This window comes from Strigops habroptila, chromosome 2 (assembly GCF_004027225.2).
Source record: "Strigops habroptila isolate Jane chromosome 2, bStrHab1.2.pri, whole genome shotgun sequence".
Lineage (NCBI taxonomy): Eukaryota > Metazoa > Chordata > Aves > Psittaciformes > Psittacidae > Strigops > Strigops habroptila.
This window is the reverse complement of record NC_044278.2, coordinates 11,509,839-11,526,550: the sequence shown is the minus strand read 5'-3', so window position 1 is coordinate 11,526,550 and position 16,712 is coordinate 11,509,839. Positions and strand designations below refer to the sequence as shown.

The window sequence follows — 16,712 nt, the reverse complement described above, 5'->3', positions numbered from 1 at the left end:
TCTGAGAAAATGAAGCTGTGCAAGGATGGGTTTGAGCTTATGATTGCACAATAAGATTTTAATTGGAACCAAGTGACCTCCAAATGATGGCAAAGTAACTCTTGCACTTAAGAGGGGATGCACCCCAGAAAGTACGACAGAGCATTTCTGAGTCACAGTGGTTTGGGGATAGGAGCTGGTACTAACCACTGCAGCTCTTGAATCACACAGCATTAACTCTGTATTACTGAATCCTCTCCAAATCAGTTGCTTTTCAATAAAGTAACCACTGCTCATGAAAGAAAATCTCTGTCCAGTATCCATCCTGCCTGCTCCCTGAACATGGCAAGAGGATGAGATTTAAACCTCATGGCTGTCAGTGAGACAGACGGGAGCTAGAATGCTTGCTCTGAAGTTGGCAAGGCTTAATCCCAAGGGCAAGAAATGACAGCACTGGCAAAGCAGGGTTGTCTAAACTACGCAAGGCTTTTCCTCATGGAGCTGTTCACTTGCTGTGTTATCTTTCAGGACCCTGTCAAAGATGGTGAAACAAAAATCAAGGCGGACTATGCTCAGCTGTTTGAGGATATGCAGAATGCGTTTCGCAGTCTGGAAGACTAGACTTGACCTCTGTGACCACTCCAGTTTGTCCTCTCAATTCCTCATCTCAGCTCCTCTGCTTCCCTACCTTACAAGAATGATGCAACAGTACTTGAGTTGATAAATAGCCCTATGTTTTCCCTGTTCATACTCAGAGAGTGTCCTTACAAAACATTCCTCTTGATTTGTGTTTGGCATTGCTTTGTGTGTCTGAAATGGTGAGTGGTGTGTGGATGGGCCTGGCTGAGTGAGGAAATGCTGTTGTACATTTCTAGGGTGGGAAGAATTTCACCTTGCGTCTCCCAGCTCTCTTGGTAACCGGTCTTTCACCTTGGGATGTATCCAGCTGAGCTGTACTGGCAGAGGAGGTGTACATCTTAATGCAGTCATGCGGTACGTTCTGAGCTGGCACGGGTAAGGGCATTTACATCTGACGCTTTGCAAAGTGGCTATCATGACGTAGAACTCCCTATTCTCAAAGAGGTTTTGACCATGTTCTGCTGATGTATTGATACAACCAGAAATTCTTCACTACTCCGTCCCTTCTGCAGCCCTCAGCTGAGTCGGTGTTTAACATGGTAGTTCTAGATCTCTCCAAGAAGGGACTGACTAGAAGATGAGCATGTGCAAGTGACCAGTGCACTTCTGTACGCTGGAGAAATAGTTTTATCTTCCTGCTTAATACAGATAGGACTGCTGGGCTCTGCATCAGCTAAAATCAAAGCCATAGGTGCTCAGCTTCCAGCAGAATTTGACCTTCTTGCCTCCCACTCACCCCATAAGATTTCATGACACTCAGCTGCTTTAGTTAGTGAAGCTTGTGACTGCTGCCATGTACTGCAGGATGTGGATGGCAAGTTTCAGAGATGCCATGCATGTGGACCAGGAAGGCAGTCCTTCCTCGGTGGTGCTCTGCCTCCCAGTGCAATGCCCAGGTCGTGCTAAGGAAGGGAAAGCGTGTGCCCAGCCTTCCTCCTCCACCTGTGCTCACGTGGCCGGTTTGGCGGTGGCACAGAAGGTCCCTGGTTCTCGTGTAAGAGGAATGTATGATGCTAAACTGGGGGCGGGGGATGAACAGGGGGAAGTCTGGCAAGTACAAAATGTAGTTACTCCTGCCGTGTTGATGGCAATGCAAGAGAAACCAGTGACTCTGGCCTTGTGCTCTGGAAGCACTCTTGTCAAGCAGCTGAAACCGCTGCTTCTTGAGCTTGCTGACTGGCAAAACTAAGAAGAGGTGAGGAATGAACATAGGGCAGCCTTTCTGTCGCACTCCAGGAGCCCACTGCTGTGGAGAGAGACAGAAATGCCAGCACCCTCTCCAGTCTCTGCCTCTTGCTTGTGTCGGGTGGCATCCAGTGCTGCTTGCCTGCACCCAGCTGGCTTCCAGCTGACATTTACTGCTTTGTTATGTCATCAGACAGTACCTGGGGTCGGTGACACCGTGGTGGTGGCGTGGCTGTGCAAGCATGAATTCTGTGCGGAGGTACTGCCACCAGCTGCCAGCTCTGAACAGTAGTGATGCAAAGGATCTTGCACTACGGACCAAATGCTGCCACTTCCATTATGGTATCAACTTGCTGTTTGTTAGGGGAGAGCCCGGCTGAAAGTTAAAGGGATTAACTACTTTTGGTTCTCCCAAAAGCAACTGCTACTCCAGCTGATATCCTGGTAGCGAATGGTTAAGTTTACAGCTCACTGAACTTCTGGTGTATGCTGCTTATTTTACCAATGAGCATGTGTGAATGAGTAGTCACTGTCCAAGCCCTTGCTGGATTCCTCATCATTCGTACCCTTCACCACTGTACTATGTAGCATTTCATGCTAGAAACCAGATGTTCTTATCTCTTTAAATAGAGGATGTTATAAACTTTACAGAAGATGTCTAAGATAATGCAGTTCTAATATTTATTGTGCTGTACCTGGCCCTGAAGTGTGACCAGTTCAAACAGTTTCATATATATTTTTGTCTTTTTTGGTTTGTGTCTGTTTTCAGTGTTGAGATTCTGATGTTCACTGTGTCCTGCAGGTCTTCCCTCTACAGCTGTGGGAGGAACTAAAAGATGGGCAGAACTCCACCACCTACTTTATCTTGTATATTTCATAATGTATGTTGCAGGAAATTGTGTAAAAAAGAAAATTAAAAAAAAAAATACGTTGAAGTCAATGAAAATAAAATTGATTTAAAGTAGGTTTTATCTCTCCTCTTTTCTTACACCAAACCAACCCTGTGCCCGTGTGGTGTACACAGCATACCCTCAGGACAGCTCACAGCTTGCTTAACACCTTACTACTTCATTTTAGGGATTTCTTTAAATCAATCTGGCAGAGCCTTAAAGTTTTTCTCTGCTCTGGAATATACCTCCTGAAGTCTCTAAATATGAATGTTGGACAAAGTGATTGGAACCTCTGGAGGGGAAGATCAGCATCAGTGCTGGCCACAGCCCAGAAGTTAGCATTCCTTTTCAATAAGGAGCTGAAACCACCTGTAAACAGCACCACACAAAGTGGGAATATACTGAAAACATTATATTCAGGCATTGTTGTACCTGTTTGACCACTGTGTAACACCTCTTTGATGGAAATGTTTTGCTGTTTTACATATATTAGAGATACAGCAAGCCTGAACAGAGTAGATGTGCAAGTAATCCCACTGTCGCCCAAAGGGGTGGAGGTCACAAGCTCAGTCCTGGCAGCTGCAGCCTGGCCAGTTCTCCATGGACAGTAAGAAATCCATCGAGAGAAGCGAGGAGTTCAGGTTTTGGCAGTGTGGAAGTTCCCGACCGGCAGTGTCCTCACTTCATCCACGCGGCTTTTGTGGATCTGGAAGGCGGGTGTCACCCAGCGGCCGCAGGAGCACTGCTCCCCCCGCCAGCTGAAGGAGCCCAGCTTCGACATGCATTTGGGACACAGCAGCTGCAAGAGAAAAGCACAACCCAGTCGAAGGCACATGCAGATGGAGAACTACTTCAGTGCACTTCTATGGCATATTCATTGTGACAACCTCTGCCGAGCTAGCTCCTTTCCTTGTAACACTTCAGAGAAGGTAAATGGGCTGAAAAACTGACCAAAAAGCTAACCTGGCACAGCTGTTTAGCCCTAGGGTGTAGCAGGCAACTGTGGTGGCAGAAGGGAGGGTGTGGAAATGCAGCTGCTTGGACCTGGTGTGGGTCCAGGACAGTTCTGCCAGTCTCCAGAAAGCCTCAGTCAGCCCAAGACCTCAACAGCTTTAAGTCCCACAAACTTTTCTCACACTAAAACCAAACAGCAGATAAACCCTGTCCAACACGCTGGATAGTGGTCTCAGTCCATTACTATCACCAGCTCCTTTCCTTGTAAAAGGATATTTAAGAATCTGTTCACAAGCTGGAACATTCATGCCAGAAGGGCTGGTAGACGTAGGTCCTGGTGTGGGAGCTTTTGCATCAGGGAACAGAAACAGTTTGTTCTGCCTCTAAGAAAGAATAAAATCCAAGACTAAAGCACATGCTGCCCATCACCTGTCCTTCCATTACTCCAAGCAACGCCGGCTCCATCCACTGCACAGGCTCGGTGAAGTAAGAGGTACACTTCTCACGGCTGTCACCACAAAGCTGAGCAGAGTCCGTCATCCTCTTGTGGGCAAAGGCTGTCGGGCCGCTTCCTTCCGTGTGGGAGAGGATGCTGGAACTACGGAACAGAGCACGCCTGCCGCCACGACAGAGAGGGGAAAAAGCACTAATTGGGTTTTTACTGGGGAAACTACAGACAACAGGAAAGATAGAAGTGGACCTCCTGACAGTAAACAAACGGGATTACAAACTATGGTTTGGGGTTGTTTTCATTTGGTCTAGAAGGCACTGATTCTTTCAGGGTTGTGTCTTGACACATCTAGTGATTGGTGTAGTTCTGGGCTCTGCCCCACTGTTGTATGCTTTTATCTAGACCTGTTTTCGAACAATTCTGCCTACAAAAACCTTTAAATCTATGTTCATATATTTGAAGAAACCTACACCTAGGAAACAGCAGGAATATTCAGTTTCACTTAAAGCAAGTTAGGTAGTTAAATGCAGTAAGCCTACACATTTACCAGAATTTTCTTCTGGAGAAGCCGACTATCAAAAGCAAACTAGAAGTTATGGTCTCAGAGCAAGCTGCTCAGAGCCGAGTGGGATTATGCTGGTCCATAGGAGGCAGCAGGTCAGGCTGCACAAGTGCCACACAACCCCAAGGAACAAGAAATTCTGTTTTTTGTAAGATTTTATTTGTCTGATTTTGGGGGCACACATGGCATGGAAACTCGGGCAAGAGCTCATCCCTGTCCTGACAATGACAGTGATTTACACAGGCTATTTTTCTCTGGAGTCCATTACAAAATTACATCTTATGGAAAAATAGGGAGGGTTCAGTACCTGCATTTCCTGCACCTGTAGAGAACCTCTGTGTTTGGAGTCTGACATATACTGGTTGGATCAACAGCAAAGACCTCTCGAGGCAAGTCCTGAAGTTCTGCAGAGGTGTCAGTACCAAGTTGTGAATCACATGGACGCAGCCGTGCTGCATGTGGGACAGGACAGCACTGCGCCTCTGCCCCAGCATCCAGAAGCCACCTTCATCACATTCATTTGTCCACACACCAACAGATAAGCTAAAAATGAAAGAGCCTCACCCTGCCACACCTAAGACTGGGATTCACTTAACGCAAGGAACCAGGATCTAGACTTCAGCCTTAACAAGGGTGAAATAGTTGCATTTTGCTTTATGTTCTTACACAGAAAGCAAAGGCAGAGAAGGACTTAGTTCTGCCAATCTTTTAGTGCACACAAGCCAGCTTACGAATGGGAACTGCTAAGGAGAATGATACACAAGGGGAGACAGCACTGTCATGCTGAATATGCAACACTGAGATCCTGCAAAAAAGCTATGGATTATGATTTTATTCTAAAATTACACATATGCACACATTTCTACTGCAGTCACCCTCTGGCAAACCAAAGTATAACAGTTTACTTCATATCTTGATTTCAACTCTGTCTCAGTTTTGCATTTGCCAATTTTTTTGTTGTTGACTTCTTTTTAGAGGATGTTCACTTTGCTTAGCCAGGTATATAAAAATCAGGAAACAGATCAAATCGACCTTTACCATTTCTGCATTTTGCTAAAGAGAGCAGTTCCTTACGGACCTCATTTCTCGGGCATCTCTCAGAGACACCTTTTTTCCCCATTGATAAGCTGGAATTCTTTAGGGCCAGTACATTGTAAATGTTTGCTTAGCCAACTCAATTGCTTTGACCGCAACACTCCAAGTCAACCAGCTCTGACACGGCCTTCTGTGTTCCCTTCGGGACAGACCTGGCCCAGAGGGACCACCCTCCTTGGGACACTGCCCGAAGCCCCTCTACACGCACCCCGCAGAGCCCAAGCCCGATGCCCGCCGAGGCGCTCCCCGGCCCCGCCACTCACCGGGGTATCTCTCCGTGAGCACCTGCAGCCGGTACCGCTTGTAGAGGGCGCTGCTGCTGTCCACGGCGCAGCCCATGGCCTCGTAGAGCTTCAGCTGCGCCTGGAAACCCGGGTTCACCCTGCGGCGGGGCGAAAGGAGAAGGGGCTGAGGGGGCACCGGGCGGGCGGGGAGCGGCGGGGCGGGGAGCGGGGACCCGGAACCCACTCGGCGTCGGGTTTGGCGGCCCTGACGGCGGCGTAGGCCTCCTCCCAGCCGAGTCCCTGCGTCTTCATGAGGTAGGCGGTCACCACGGCCACGCTGCGGCTCACCCCGGCCTGGCTGCAAGGACGGGACAGGGCACGCTGTGAGCAGCGCCGCACGGGGGGGGGGGAGGAAGCGATCGGTCCCCCCCCCGCCCCGGAGCTCACCAGCGGACGAGGGCGGCGCCGCCGCCCGCCCTTGCGGCGCCGATGAAGGCAGCGCAGTCATCCAGGCGGCTCAGCAGGTCGGCGTGCGGCTCGTCCCGCGCCCGTACGTGCATGGCCCGTACCCCCGGCACGGCCGGTGGCTCCTCCGCGTCCACCGTCAGCACCGCCACCACCCCCGCCGCCGCCAGCGACTCCGGGGACGAGCACGATTCCGCGCCGCCCAGGTAGAGCCCCGGTAACACCGGCACCATCCCACCGACCGGGCACGCCATGGCGGCGGGGCAGGCCGCCGCGCATGGCGGCTGCTGAGGGCGCCGAGGCGGGGCCCGCGTTGCCGGCAGGGGGCAGGCGGGAGCCGCTGGTGGCGGTATGGGGCGGGCGAGGGGGAGTCACCCGTGTGCCGCCCCCCAGGCCTGTGGGGATTGCGGCGGAGATGGACCCGACGGAACCATCGGAGGAACCTCACAGGCGTGAGGCAGCCGGAGCCATGTCAGGGTGTTAGATATATAGAGTATTTAGACTTGTGATTTGCTTGATTTGTGTTCCGTTAAGCCTGTTGCTAAGCCAGAGAAGTTTGGTAACTAGGATGTGGACATAGATATATGAGACTATCCAAGCGAAACAGTACTCCTCAGATTACTTCAAAGCAGAACTTTTAAGATAAGAAACGAAGATGCATACCAGTACCAGTCAGAGAGAGATAAGGAGAATGCTGGTGCAAGCACCATCGTTGGAACCTATCCAGGACTCGAAAGGTGAAAAGTACACAGCAAGGAAGACGTCTTACTTCATCTGAGGAAGACTACTTACTTCATCTTGAGACCCCTGCCCGCGACCACCAGGAGGCACTGCGCAAGGGCAGAACATATGGAAATGACTTTTGTACTCATTATAATACGAAGCGGGGATAGGTCATGAATATGTATCAGCATATTGGGAAAGGTGATGCATATGTAATACTTTACAGCATAAATTGTGAACACGTTGTGATGGTCTTTGGAACCAGATTTGGGTGCGTACCCCTGGTTCCCGGGGCCTCGGAATAAAGCACCACATATAACCTCCTTAGAGTGGTTATGTGTTCTTCTCTCGGCTAACAGTTTTGGCGACCCAGATGGGACCTCGCGAGCATTGCTGAGGCGGCTCGCGCATCGATCCAGCTCCAGCTGGCACCGAGTGATTCTCGGGGAGCCATCGACCGCGACCGACCTCCGGTGCTCTCGACGGACCAACGGCATTGGTAAGAGACGGTGCTTTATTATTTGGTATTGGTACCATTTCCTGGTCTGGTAAAAGCCTGCCTGTTAGACACGGCGAAAGCCGTGCGTGGTTGGGCTATGGAGCTCCAAGGAAAGCCTAGGCGCCGTCCGTCAGACAGTGGCAAAAGCCCTGCAGGTTCGGCAACAGTGGTCTGGTCTGGTAAATTATTCGGTATAAAGCCCTGCAGGTTCAGGCAACAGTGGTCTGGTCTGGTAAATTATTCGGTATATTTTTATATTTTGTAATTTAGTTTGTCTGTCTGTATTTAAATAAGCTCAGAATGCCACCGATACCAAAGTCATCGCCGTTAGGGTGTATTTTGAGTCATTGGAAGGAGGGACGGTTTGGACAAGAGATGCAAAAAGGGAAATTGATTGATTACTGTAATGTGTGGTGGACGCAATATGCATTAGAGGATCAAGTCCGTTGGCTGGAGAATGGAACTTTAGATTATGATACGATTATGCAATTAATGTTATTTTGCAAACGGGAAGGAAAATGGGACGAGGTCCCATATGTGGAACTGTTCTTTATGTTAAGAGACAATGATGAATGGAGAAAGGCGTGTGGAATAATGGTTGTTAGTGCAAAATCGAATGAACAATGTAAAGGCTGTGTGGGTGAGAAGAAATGTATGGGATGCATGGCTGTGAATAATGTTTTGCTTTCCGGACCTTGTGGAGAAGGTACGGCGCGGCAGGAGGAACGGGGCGACTTTCAGGGCGCAGCCTTTACCGGCGGAAGCCTCCCACCTTGCCGCCCAGTCCCGCCGTGCTCCGCCGGGACACGCGGTGGCGGGTGCGCCCAGGGACACGCCGCCGGGATGGAAAAACCCCGAGCGGCTGCGGCGCGATGAAGTCCCGCGACTGGTTTGCATTTTCCCATTGAAAGCGCCGGGGATGCCCGGTGTCGCCGGTGGGGAAGAGGGGAGGTAAACACAGAGGCGGCCGCGGCGCGGGAAGCGCCGTCCGGCGGTGTGACAATCGCCCGCCGGTGTTGCATCAGTCTGCGCCCCGCTATCGGGGGGGGGGGGGTGTCGGGAGGGCGCGGCGGTGCCCGTAGCTCCGCCGTGTCCGCGGCGGTCGGAGCGGGCCGTGGCAGCGGCAGCGCTCACGTCCCGTGTCCCGTCCCACACACACCACTCCCTCCCCCCCACCCCGCCGCGGGTCCCACCTTTGTCCGCGCGCGCCCCCCGACCCGCGCGCCTGGGCCACGTGACGTGTCCGCGGCGCCCGCTGCGGCAACTGACGTCGCCTCCCACCTCCGCAGGCGCGGCGAGCCCCGCCGCCAAGGACAAAAGAGCGGCAGCGGCAGGGTGAGCAGCGCCGACGTGGGCAAGTTCAACATTTCAGAAAGATGATGATGATTCTGATTTGTTGATAGCCCCACCAGCCCCGTCAACCCCACCTGCTTTAAGAAGCAGGAAAGTAAGGGATGACAGTGATGACGAGAATCTAGAAGTAGATAAAGGATGTGAATGTAGAAAAGAACGGGAATGTCCCGTCACCGCAGTTTCACATCGGACCCGACAGCGAGATATACAAGGCAAAGGACAAGGTACCCCTGGTAATAGGGGTAGAGGTAGAGGAATAATGCGTGGGCGAGGAAGAGGATTTGGAACACTTAATAATCCAGGGTCAGGATCAGGCATATTAGGCATTAATCAATGTGCCTATTGTAAACAGGAGGGGCATTGGAAAAATGAATGCCCTCAGAGACTGAGACAGAATCCGCAATCTGGATACTCCTTCGGGGAATCCGAGGTGGCAAAAGCCATGGTTCTGGAAGAATATGGGAGTCAGAGCTGACTAGAATCGGAAAAGGGTGAACCACTAGTGAAAATAAGGCTGGGGGAAGAGGAGGTACAATTTTTAGTCGATACTGGTGCAACTTATTCTGTGTTAAATGACCTGTATGGGAAAATAGGGGATAAGACTACCACCGTAATAGGGGCCACAGGGAGAGAGGAAGTGCGGCCATTCATGCGACCCCTGGAATTACGGTTTGGGGGAAAGGAATTGATACATGAGTTTCTATACATGCCGGACTGTCCCGTTTCCCTGTTGGGATGAGATTTATTATCAAAATTAAACGCTAAAATTATTTTTGAAAATGGAGAATTGATTATGCAGGTACCGGAATCACAATCCGGACAGATACTAGTGTTAAAGGACAGTCCAAAGGCCGAATACCTAGAGAAGTAGAGGAAGCAGTGATTCCCACAGTTTGGGAAACAGAAATTCCGGGAAAATCAAAGATGGCTCAGCCGGTAGTAGTGAAATTGAAAGAAGGAGCAAGACAGGTACGGATAAAACAATATCCCATAAAATTGGAGGCACGATATGGGACAGTGAAAACGATTGAGAAATTTTTTAAATTTGGAATTTTAGAAGAATGTGAATCAGAATATAATACACCAATTTTTCCAGTAAAGAAACCGAATGGTGAATACAGGTTAGTACAGGACTTAAGGGCAATAAATGAAATAACAAAGGATATCTATCCGGTAGTGGCTAATCCATATACATTGTTGACATCTGTAAAGGAGAAATATAAATGGTTTACAGTAATCGATTTGAAAGATGCTTTCTTCTGCATTCCCCTTGACAAAAGTAGTAGGAAACTCTTTGCCTTTGAATGGGAAAACCCACACAATGGACGTAAGACTCAGTTAACCTGGACGAGACTTCCACAAGGATTCAAGAATAGCCCGACGCTTTTTGGAAATCAGCTGGCGAAAGAATTGGAACTCTGGGTAACTCAAGGGAAAATTCAGGTACCAAGAACACAATATCTCTTATTGCAATATGTAGATGATATATTCATTGCAACTGAACAAAAATCACTGTGCATACGAGTAACAATAGAGATCCTGAATCAATTGGGACTAAATGGGTATAAGGTTTCGAGGGAGAAAGCCCAGATTGCCTGCACTACTGTAATGTATTTGGGCTGTGAAATCTCCCAGGGACAACAGAGGTTGGGAATTGATCGTATAAAGGCGATTTGTGCTATTCCAGAGCCTCGGAATTTACATGAACTGAGAACATTCCCTGGAATGGCGGGTTGGTGCAGGTTATGGATATCGGACTATGGACTGATAGCTAAACCTTTATATGAGGCACAGAAATCTCAGACCTTCGTTTGGGGAGGGTCCCAAAAGGAAGCTTTTAAAAAGCTAAAAGAAGCGTTAATAAAAGCACCCGCCCTGGGATTACCAGATTTAACCAAGGACTTCCAGCTGTTTGTGCACGAGAGACAAAGATTGGCATTGGGAGTCCTGACGCAGAGACTGGGTAGCTGGAAGCGACCAGTGGGATACTTCTCCAAACAGCTGGATCCGGTAAGTGCTGGATGGCCATCGTGCCTACGAGCAGTAGCAGCAACAGTGACATTAATACAAGAAGCAAGGAAATTGACCTTAGGAAAACATATTGATGTATATGTGCCACACATGGTAATGACTGGTTTAGAACAAAAAGGGGGGTACTGGCTATCCCCAACTCGGATGATGAAATACCAGGCGGTATTAACTGAACAAGATGATGTGACTCTAAAGACAACTAACTTGTTGAACCCAGCAGCTTTTCTAGGTACAAATACAGAGGACGGCATATTAGAACACGATTGTGTGGAGACGATTGAATATACATATGCGACGAGGGCCGATTTGAAGGATACCCCACTTGAGCAACCTGATCAGGAACTTTTTACTGATGGAAACAGTTTTGTGGAAGGTGGGGGCCGTTATGCTGGGTATGCAGTAACCACACAAAACGCCCTAATAGAAGCAAAAGCTCTGCCCCCAGGGACTTCAGCACAACGGGCAGAGATAATAGCTCTCATCAGAGCTTTAGAACTGAGCAAAGGAAAGCGGGTAAATATATGGACCGATTCGAAATATGCATTCGGTATGGTCCATATACATGGAGCTCTATGGAAGGAACGAGGGCTCCTGTCCTCACAAGGGACAAATATAAAATACCAAGAGGAAATTCTGAATTTAATAACTGCTGTGCAATTACCAGAACAGGTGGCTATCATGCACTGTAAAGCACATCAAGGAGGAAATTCTAAGATAGCCGAAGGAAATACATTTGTGGATCGGATGGCTAGATGAATTGCACGACAGGTACAGACTGTTATGGCCCTGGTACCAACGAAGGTAAGCCCATTACAGAATTGTATGAACCAAAAACCAAGATATTCAGAAGAAGATGTTAAATTGGCTGAATTAGTAAAGGCTCGATTGAACTCAGAAGGATGGTACGTAACCACTACTGGACAAGTGGTGGTACCACCTGCCATCATGCGGACAGTTTTACAAACTGAACATCAAAAATGTCATTGGGGGGCAGAGGCATTGGTAACATATTTAAAACGAGGAATGATCTCTACACAGATGTTAACAATGGCAAAATCCATAGGATCTAAATGTGAAATTTGTTTGAAAAATAATCCAGTAGTCAAGAGGAAAGTAGAAATGGGACATATCAGAGTAGGTACGGAGCCGGGTGACTATTGGCAAATTGATTTTGTGGAATTACCCAAGACACAGGGATACCGATACTTGTTAGTAGGGGTTGACACTTTTTCTGGATGGCCAGAAGCCTCTCCCTGTCGCACCAGTCAGGCTAAGGAAACAGTGAAATGGTTGTTGAAAGAGATCATCCCTAGATTCGGAGTCCCGTTGGGTATATCATCAGATAGAGGACCGCATTTTACAGCAACTATAGTTCAGGAAGTCAGTAAACTGTTAGGAATATCCTGGAATCTTCATACCCCATGGAGGCCACAGTCCAGTGGACAGGTAGAAAAGATGAATCAAACAATTAAAAGACAGATAAGCAAAATATGCCAGGAGGCTAAAATAAAATGGCCACAGGCATTACCAATAGCCCTTTTAAGGATCAGAATTAAACCTAGAAGTGGGATGACGGTAAGCCCATATGAGATCCTGTTTGGAAAGCCATATGAGGCTCCCCAGCCAAACCCACATGTACATATCAAAGGAACTCAGGATGTACATAATTACGTGTTATCTCTCAGTAGAACTTTGATCCGGTTGCGTAGTGCCCTGATCTGGAACCGACCGCTCTCGTTGGAGACTCCAGTACACGAGATCGAGCCAGGAGACCAGGTCTACGTTCGTGATTGGAGCGAGGAACCACTTAAGGAACGGTGGAATGGACCGTACCTGGTGCTGCTAACTACCTTCACCGCTGTAAAAGTGGAAGGAATTGACTCCTGGATTCACTACACTAGAGTGAAGAAAGTCCCGAAACATTGTCGAATCAGAAGCCTTAGGACCTACGAAACTGAGGCTGAAATGCAGATAAGATGTCGTGTTATATGTATAGCACTTTAATTGTGATTTGGTCAGTCTTACCTATAATAATTGTTGGTTCCTTAGAAGAAAAGGGAGGTGGTGACGTATGTTGTTGGACAAAATGCCACTCTGTCTTGCAGGTTTACCATGCCAATGGGAGGAGAACTAATAAGGGTTATCTGGGAAAAGGAATCGGAAAATTTTGAAGCACCTGAGATAATTTTTGACAGCAAGGACAAAGGATTAGTAGGGCATGAGCAGGAGTTGCAGGAAAATTGGCAATCTAGAAGTAAAGTAATGAACAGGTTCTGTTCACGAAATCTTACTGAAGGAGAGACTAAATTAAGGATAGCCAATCTGACTGAACAAATGCGGGGAAAATATCGTTGTCTGGTCAAGACAAACAATAGTGCAGACTACGGTGAGAAGATAATATACATTACTAAAACTAGAGTCAGACGAGCTATAAAACCGACCGAATCACCCCAGATAATTCAAGTACCCCAACGTGATCCGGAGGAAAACCTAATGATAGGATTAATCAAGGATTTCGCAAAAATGCAAAATACGAGTAGAATAACGGCATGCCTCCCAATACCAAAAGCAGCTGGAGAACCAATTGAGTGGGGAATAATAACAATACCATTCCCAGAAGGAAACGAGACAGTTAAGTGTCAGGAAAAGGAGATAATAAAAAATGATACAAGCCCCGGCTGATGGAATAAACTGCAGATATTTGATGATACATAGCATGGGACATCTTGTTTGGGCACTCAGTGATGGTACCTGGACCACCCACCTTCCAATAACAGGGCCAGTGCAGGAAATTACCTTAGGACTCCCCACTTTGTGTCCAGTTTGGAAGCGTTCCCCGTTCAGGGGCAAACTATAAACTTTGCAGATTCGAACCAAAAGAAGTATTGATGATGACATTGACAATATAGATGACACTTGGCAAGAGCCTGAGACTGGAGTGAAAGTAAGATGGGCACTTGAATCCCTTTTTGCTCAAATAGCTGCATATCGCAATAGGGAAATGATTTATAATTTAATTGGACAAACTGAGAGATTGGCCAAGGTGACTAAAAAGGCTTTAGGGATCTAAATTTGCAATTACAGGCAACAACCAAAATGACTCTGCACAACAGAATGGCATTAGACACATTGCTGTTAAAGGAACATGGTGTTTGTGGATATCTCAAAGATAGAATCGATCACTGCTGTGTACATATACCAAACATAACTGCAGATATAGAATATGACATTGCTCAATTAGGGAAAATTGAAAAGGAAGCTGAAAAGGAAAAAGAAGAAATAAGTCAAAATTGGGTAGGAGCATTATTTGATGGATTGGGAATCCACCTGACTGGATGGATTCATTCCCTCATAGAGACAGTGTTTACTCTATTACTTGTGTTCCTCACAATCTATTTGGTATATTTTTGTATTCGAAGAGAAATAACCCAGAATACCAGTTGGACATAAAATCATTGGAGCGGTGACTCGAGAATATCCACAACACCCAATAACTCCTCCTCTTACCTATCAGGAAACTACTACATGAGTGAAAATACTTGCAAAAGATGAAGTATTTTCAAAGGGGGGAAATGTTAGATATATAGAGTATTTAGACTTGTGATTTGCTTGATTTGTGTTCCGTTAAGCCTGTTGCTAAGCCAGAGAAGTTTGGTAACTAGGATGTGGACATAGATATATGAGACTATCCAAGCGAAACAGTACTCCTCAGATTACTTCAAAGCAGAACTTTTAAGATAAGAAACGAAGATGCATACCAGTACCAGTCAGAGAGAGATAAGGAGAATGCTGGTGCAAGCACCATCGTTGGAACCTATCCAGGACTCGAAAGGTGAAAAGTACACAGCGAGGAAGACGTCTTACTTCATCTGAGGAAGACTACTTACTTCATCTTGAGACCCCTGCCCACGACCACCAGGAGGCACTGCGCAAGCGCAGAACATATGGAAATGACTTTTGTACTCATTATAATACGAAGCGGGGATAGGTCATGAATATGTATCAGCATATTGGGAAAGGTGATGCATATGTAATACTTTACAGCATAAATTGTGAACACGTTGTGATGGTCTTTGGAACCAGATTTGGGTGCGTACCCCTGGTTCCCGGGGCCTCGAAATAAAGCACCACATATAACCTCCTTAGAGTGGTTATGTGTTCTTCTCTCGGCTAACAAGGGCACCGCTTTAGTTATCACAGAATCACAGAATCACAGAACACCAGGTTGGAAGGGACCTCAAGGATCATCTGGTCCAACCCTTCTTTGCTAAAACCATCTAGACAAGATAGCCCAGCACCCTGTCCAGTATATGAAGCCTTTAAACCACTGAGATTGTTAAAGAAAGGAACATCTGCCTATGGATCCATCCCTCAGCGGTATTTAAGTAATGTCCATAATAATCCTCACACATCTGCGGGTACCGGTGCAGCTCTCTCCTCCCGGTGTCCATGAGTGTGTGTCTTCACCTCATCCTTTTTAAAACCAAAGGGTTTCCTGCGTCCCTGTCTTGTCTCCTTACACATGCTCAGAAAACAAATACCATTAAAGAATGAGACCCCACTTGAAGTACTCTGTACAGTTCTGATGTCCTCAACATAAGAAGGACATGGAGCTGTTGGAGCAAGCCCAGAGGAGGCCATGAGGATGATCAGGGGCTGGAGCACCTCCGGTACGAAGACAGGCTGAGAAAGTTGGGGCTGTTCAGCCTGGAGAAGAGAAGCTGCGTGGAGACCTTCAGCAGCTTCCAGTGTCTGAAGGGGGCTGCAAGGATGCTGGAGAGGGACTCTTCATCAGGGACTGTAGTGGTAGGACAAGGGGTGATGGGTTCAAACTGAAACAGGGGAAGTTCAGGTTAGATATAAGGAAGAAGTTCTTTACTGTGAGGGTGGTGAGGCACTGGCACAGGTTGCCCAGAGAAGTGGTAAATGCTCCATCCCTGGCAGTGTTCAAGGCCAGATTGGACAGAGCCCTGGGTGACATGGTCTAGTGTGAGGTGTCCCTGCCCGTGGCAGGGGGTTGGAACTGGATGATCTTAAGGTCCTTTCCAACCCAAACCATTCTGTGATTCTAGAAAGGAGAAAGGAGAGGAGAGGAGAAGGGAGGAAAAGGGAGGGGAAGAGAGGAGAGGGAAAGGGGGAAAGGAAAGCCTCCGTTCTAGAGTTCAAAGCTTGATTTATAGTGTCCAAAGCCTCCTTTTGACTTCCCAAAGTCTTAGGTTTCACTTCTAAGGTCTAATTTTTGGCTTCAAAGCCTCATTTGCAGGGTCCAAAGGCTCAGGTTCAGTTTACAAAGTCTCTTTTTCAGATTCCAGGATGTCATTTTTAGGATCCAGCCAGGCATTTTCTGGGTCCGAGCAGCCTCTTAAGTGTCCAAACCCTCATTTGGAGGTTCTAAACCCCTCTTGTAGGGCTCAAAGCCCCAGTTTTAGGTCCCAAAGCCTCATTTTTAAGGTCCAAATCTCAGATTCTGCTGTTGAAAGACTCCTTTTGGTGCTCCAAACCCTCATTTTAGGATACAAACTGTCCAGGTTTTGGCTGGGATATAATTAATTCTCTTCCTAGTAGCTGGTACAGTCTGACCCTGACTCCCTTTAGATCACCACAGTAACAAAGAACCAACTTTGGTATCACCAGCCAAGTGCAGCGGTGATGGAATCGGAAC

General features: G+C 47.7%; 2 protein-coding genes across 4 annotated transcripts in view; one reads left to right on the top strand and one right to left on the bottom strand.

The window, feature by feature from the left end:
- ATP6V1A (ATPase H+ transporting V1 subunit A) overlaps positions 1 to 2,767 on the top strand; it is a 31,064-nt gene extending 28,297 nt beyond the window's left edge. For all 3 annotated transcript variants that reach the window (XM_030471973.1, XM_030471975.1, XM_030471974.1), the window contains exon 15: positions 508 to 2,767. In XM_030471973.1, coding sequence (XP_030327833.1) covers positions 508 to 600 — 93 coding nt within the window. In that variant the 3' untranslated portion in view covers positions 601 to 2,767. The remainder of the gene's footprint in view (positions 1 to 507) is intronic.
- On the bottom strand, positions 2,750 to 11,180 carry DUSP12 (dual specificity phosphatase 12). The gene is made up of 6 exons (XM_030471989.1): positions 6,427 to 11,180; positions 6,224 to 6,337; positions 6,019 to 6,137; positions 4,968 to 5,064; positions 4,077 to 4,263; positions 2,750 to 3,492 (listed from the first exon to the last, which is right to left on the bottom strand). The coding sequence occupies exons 1-6, from the start codon at positions 6,696 to 6,698 to the stop codon at positions 3,331 to 3,333; spliced, it is 951 nt and encodes a 316-aa protein (XP_030327849.1). The 5' UTR covers positions 6,699 to 11,180; the 3' UTR covers positions 2,750 to 3,330.
- Between the last annotated feature and the right edge of the window lie 5,532 nt (positions 11,181 to 16,712).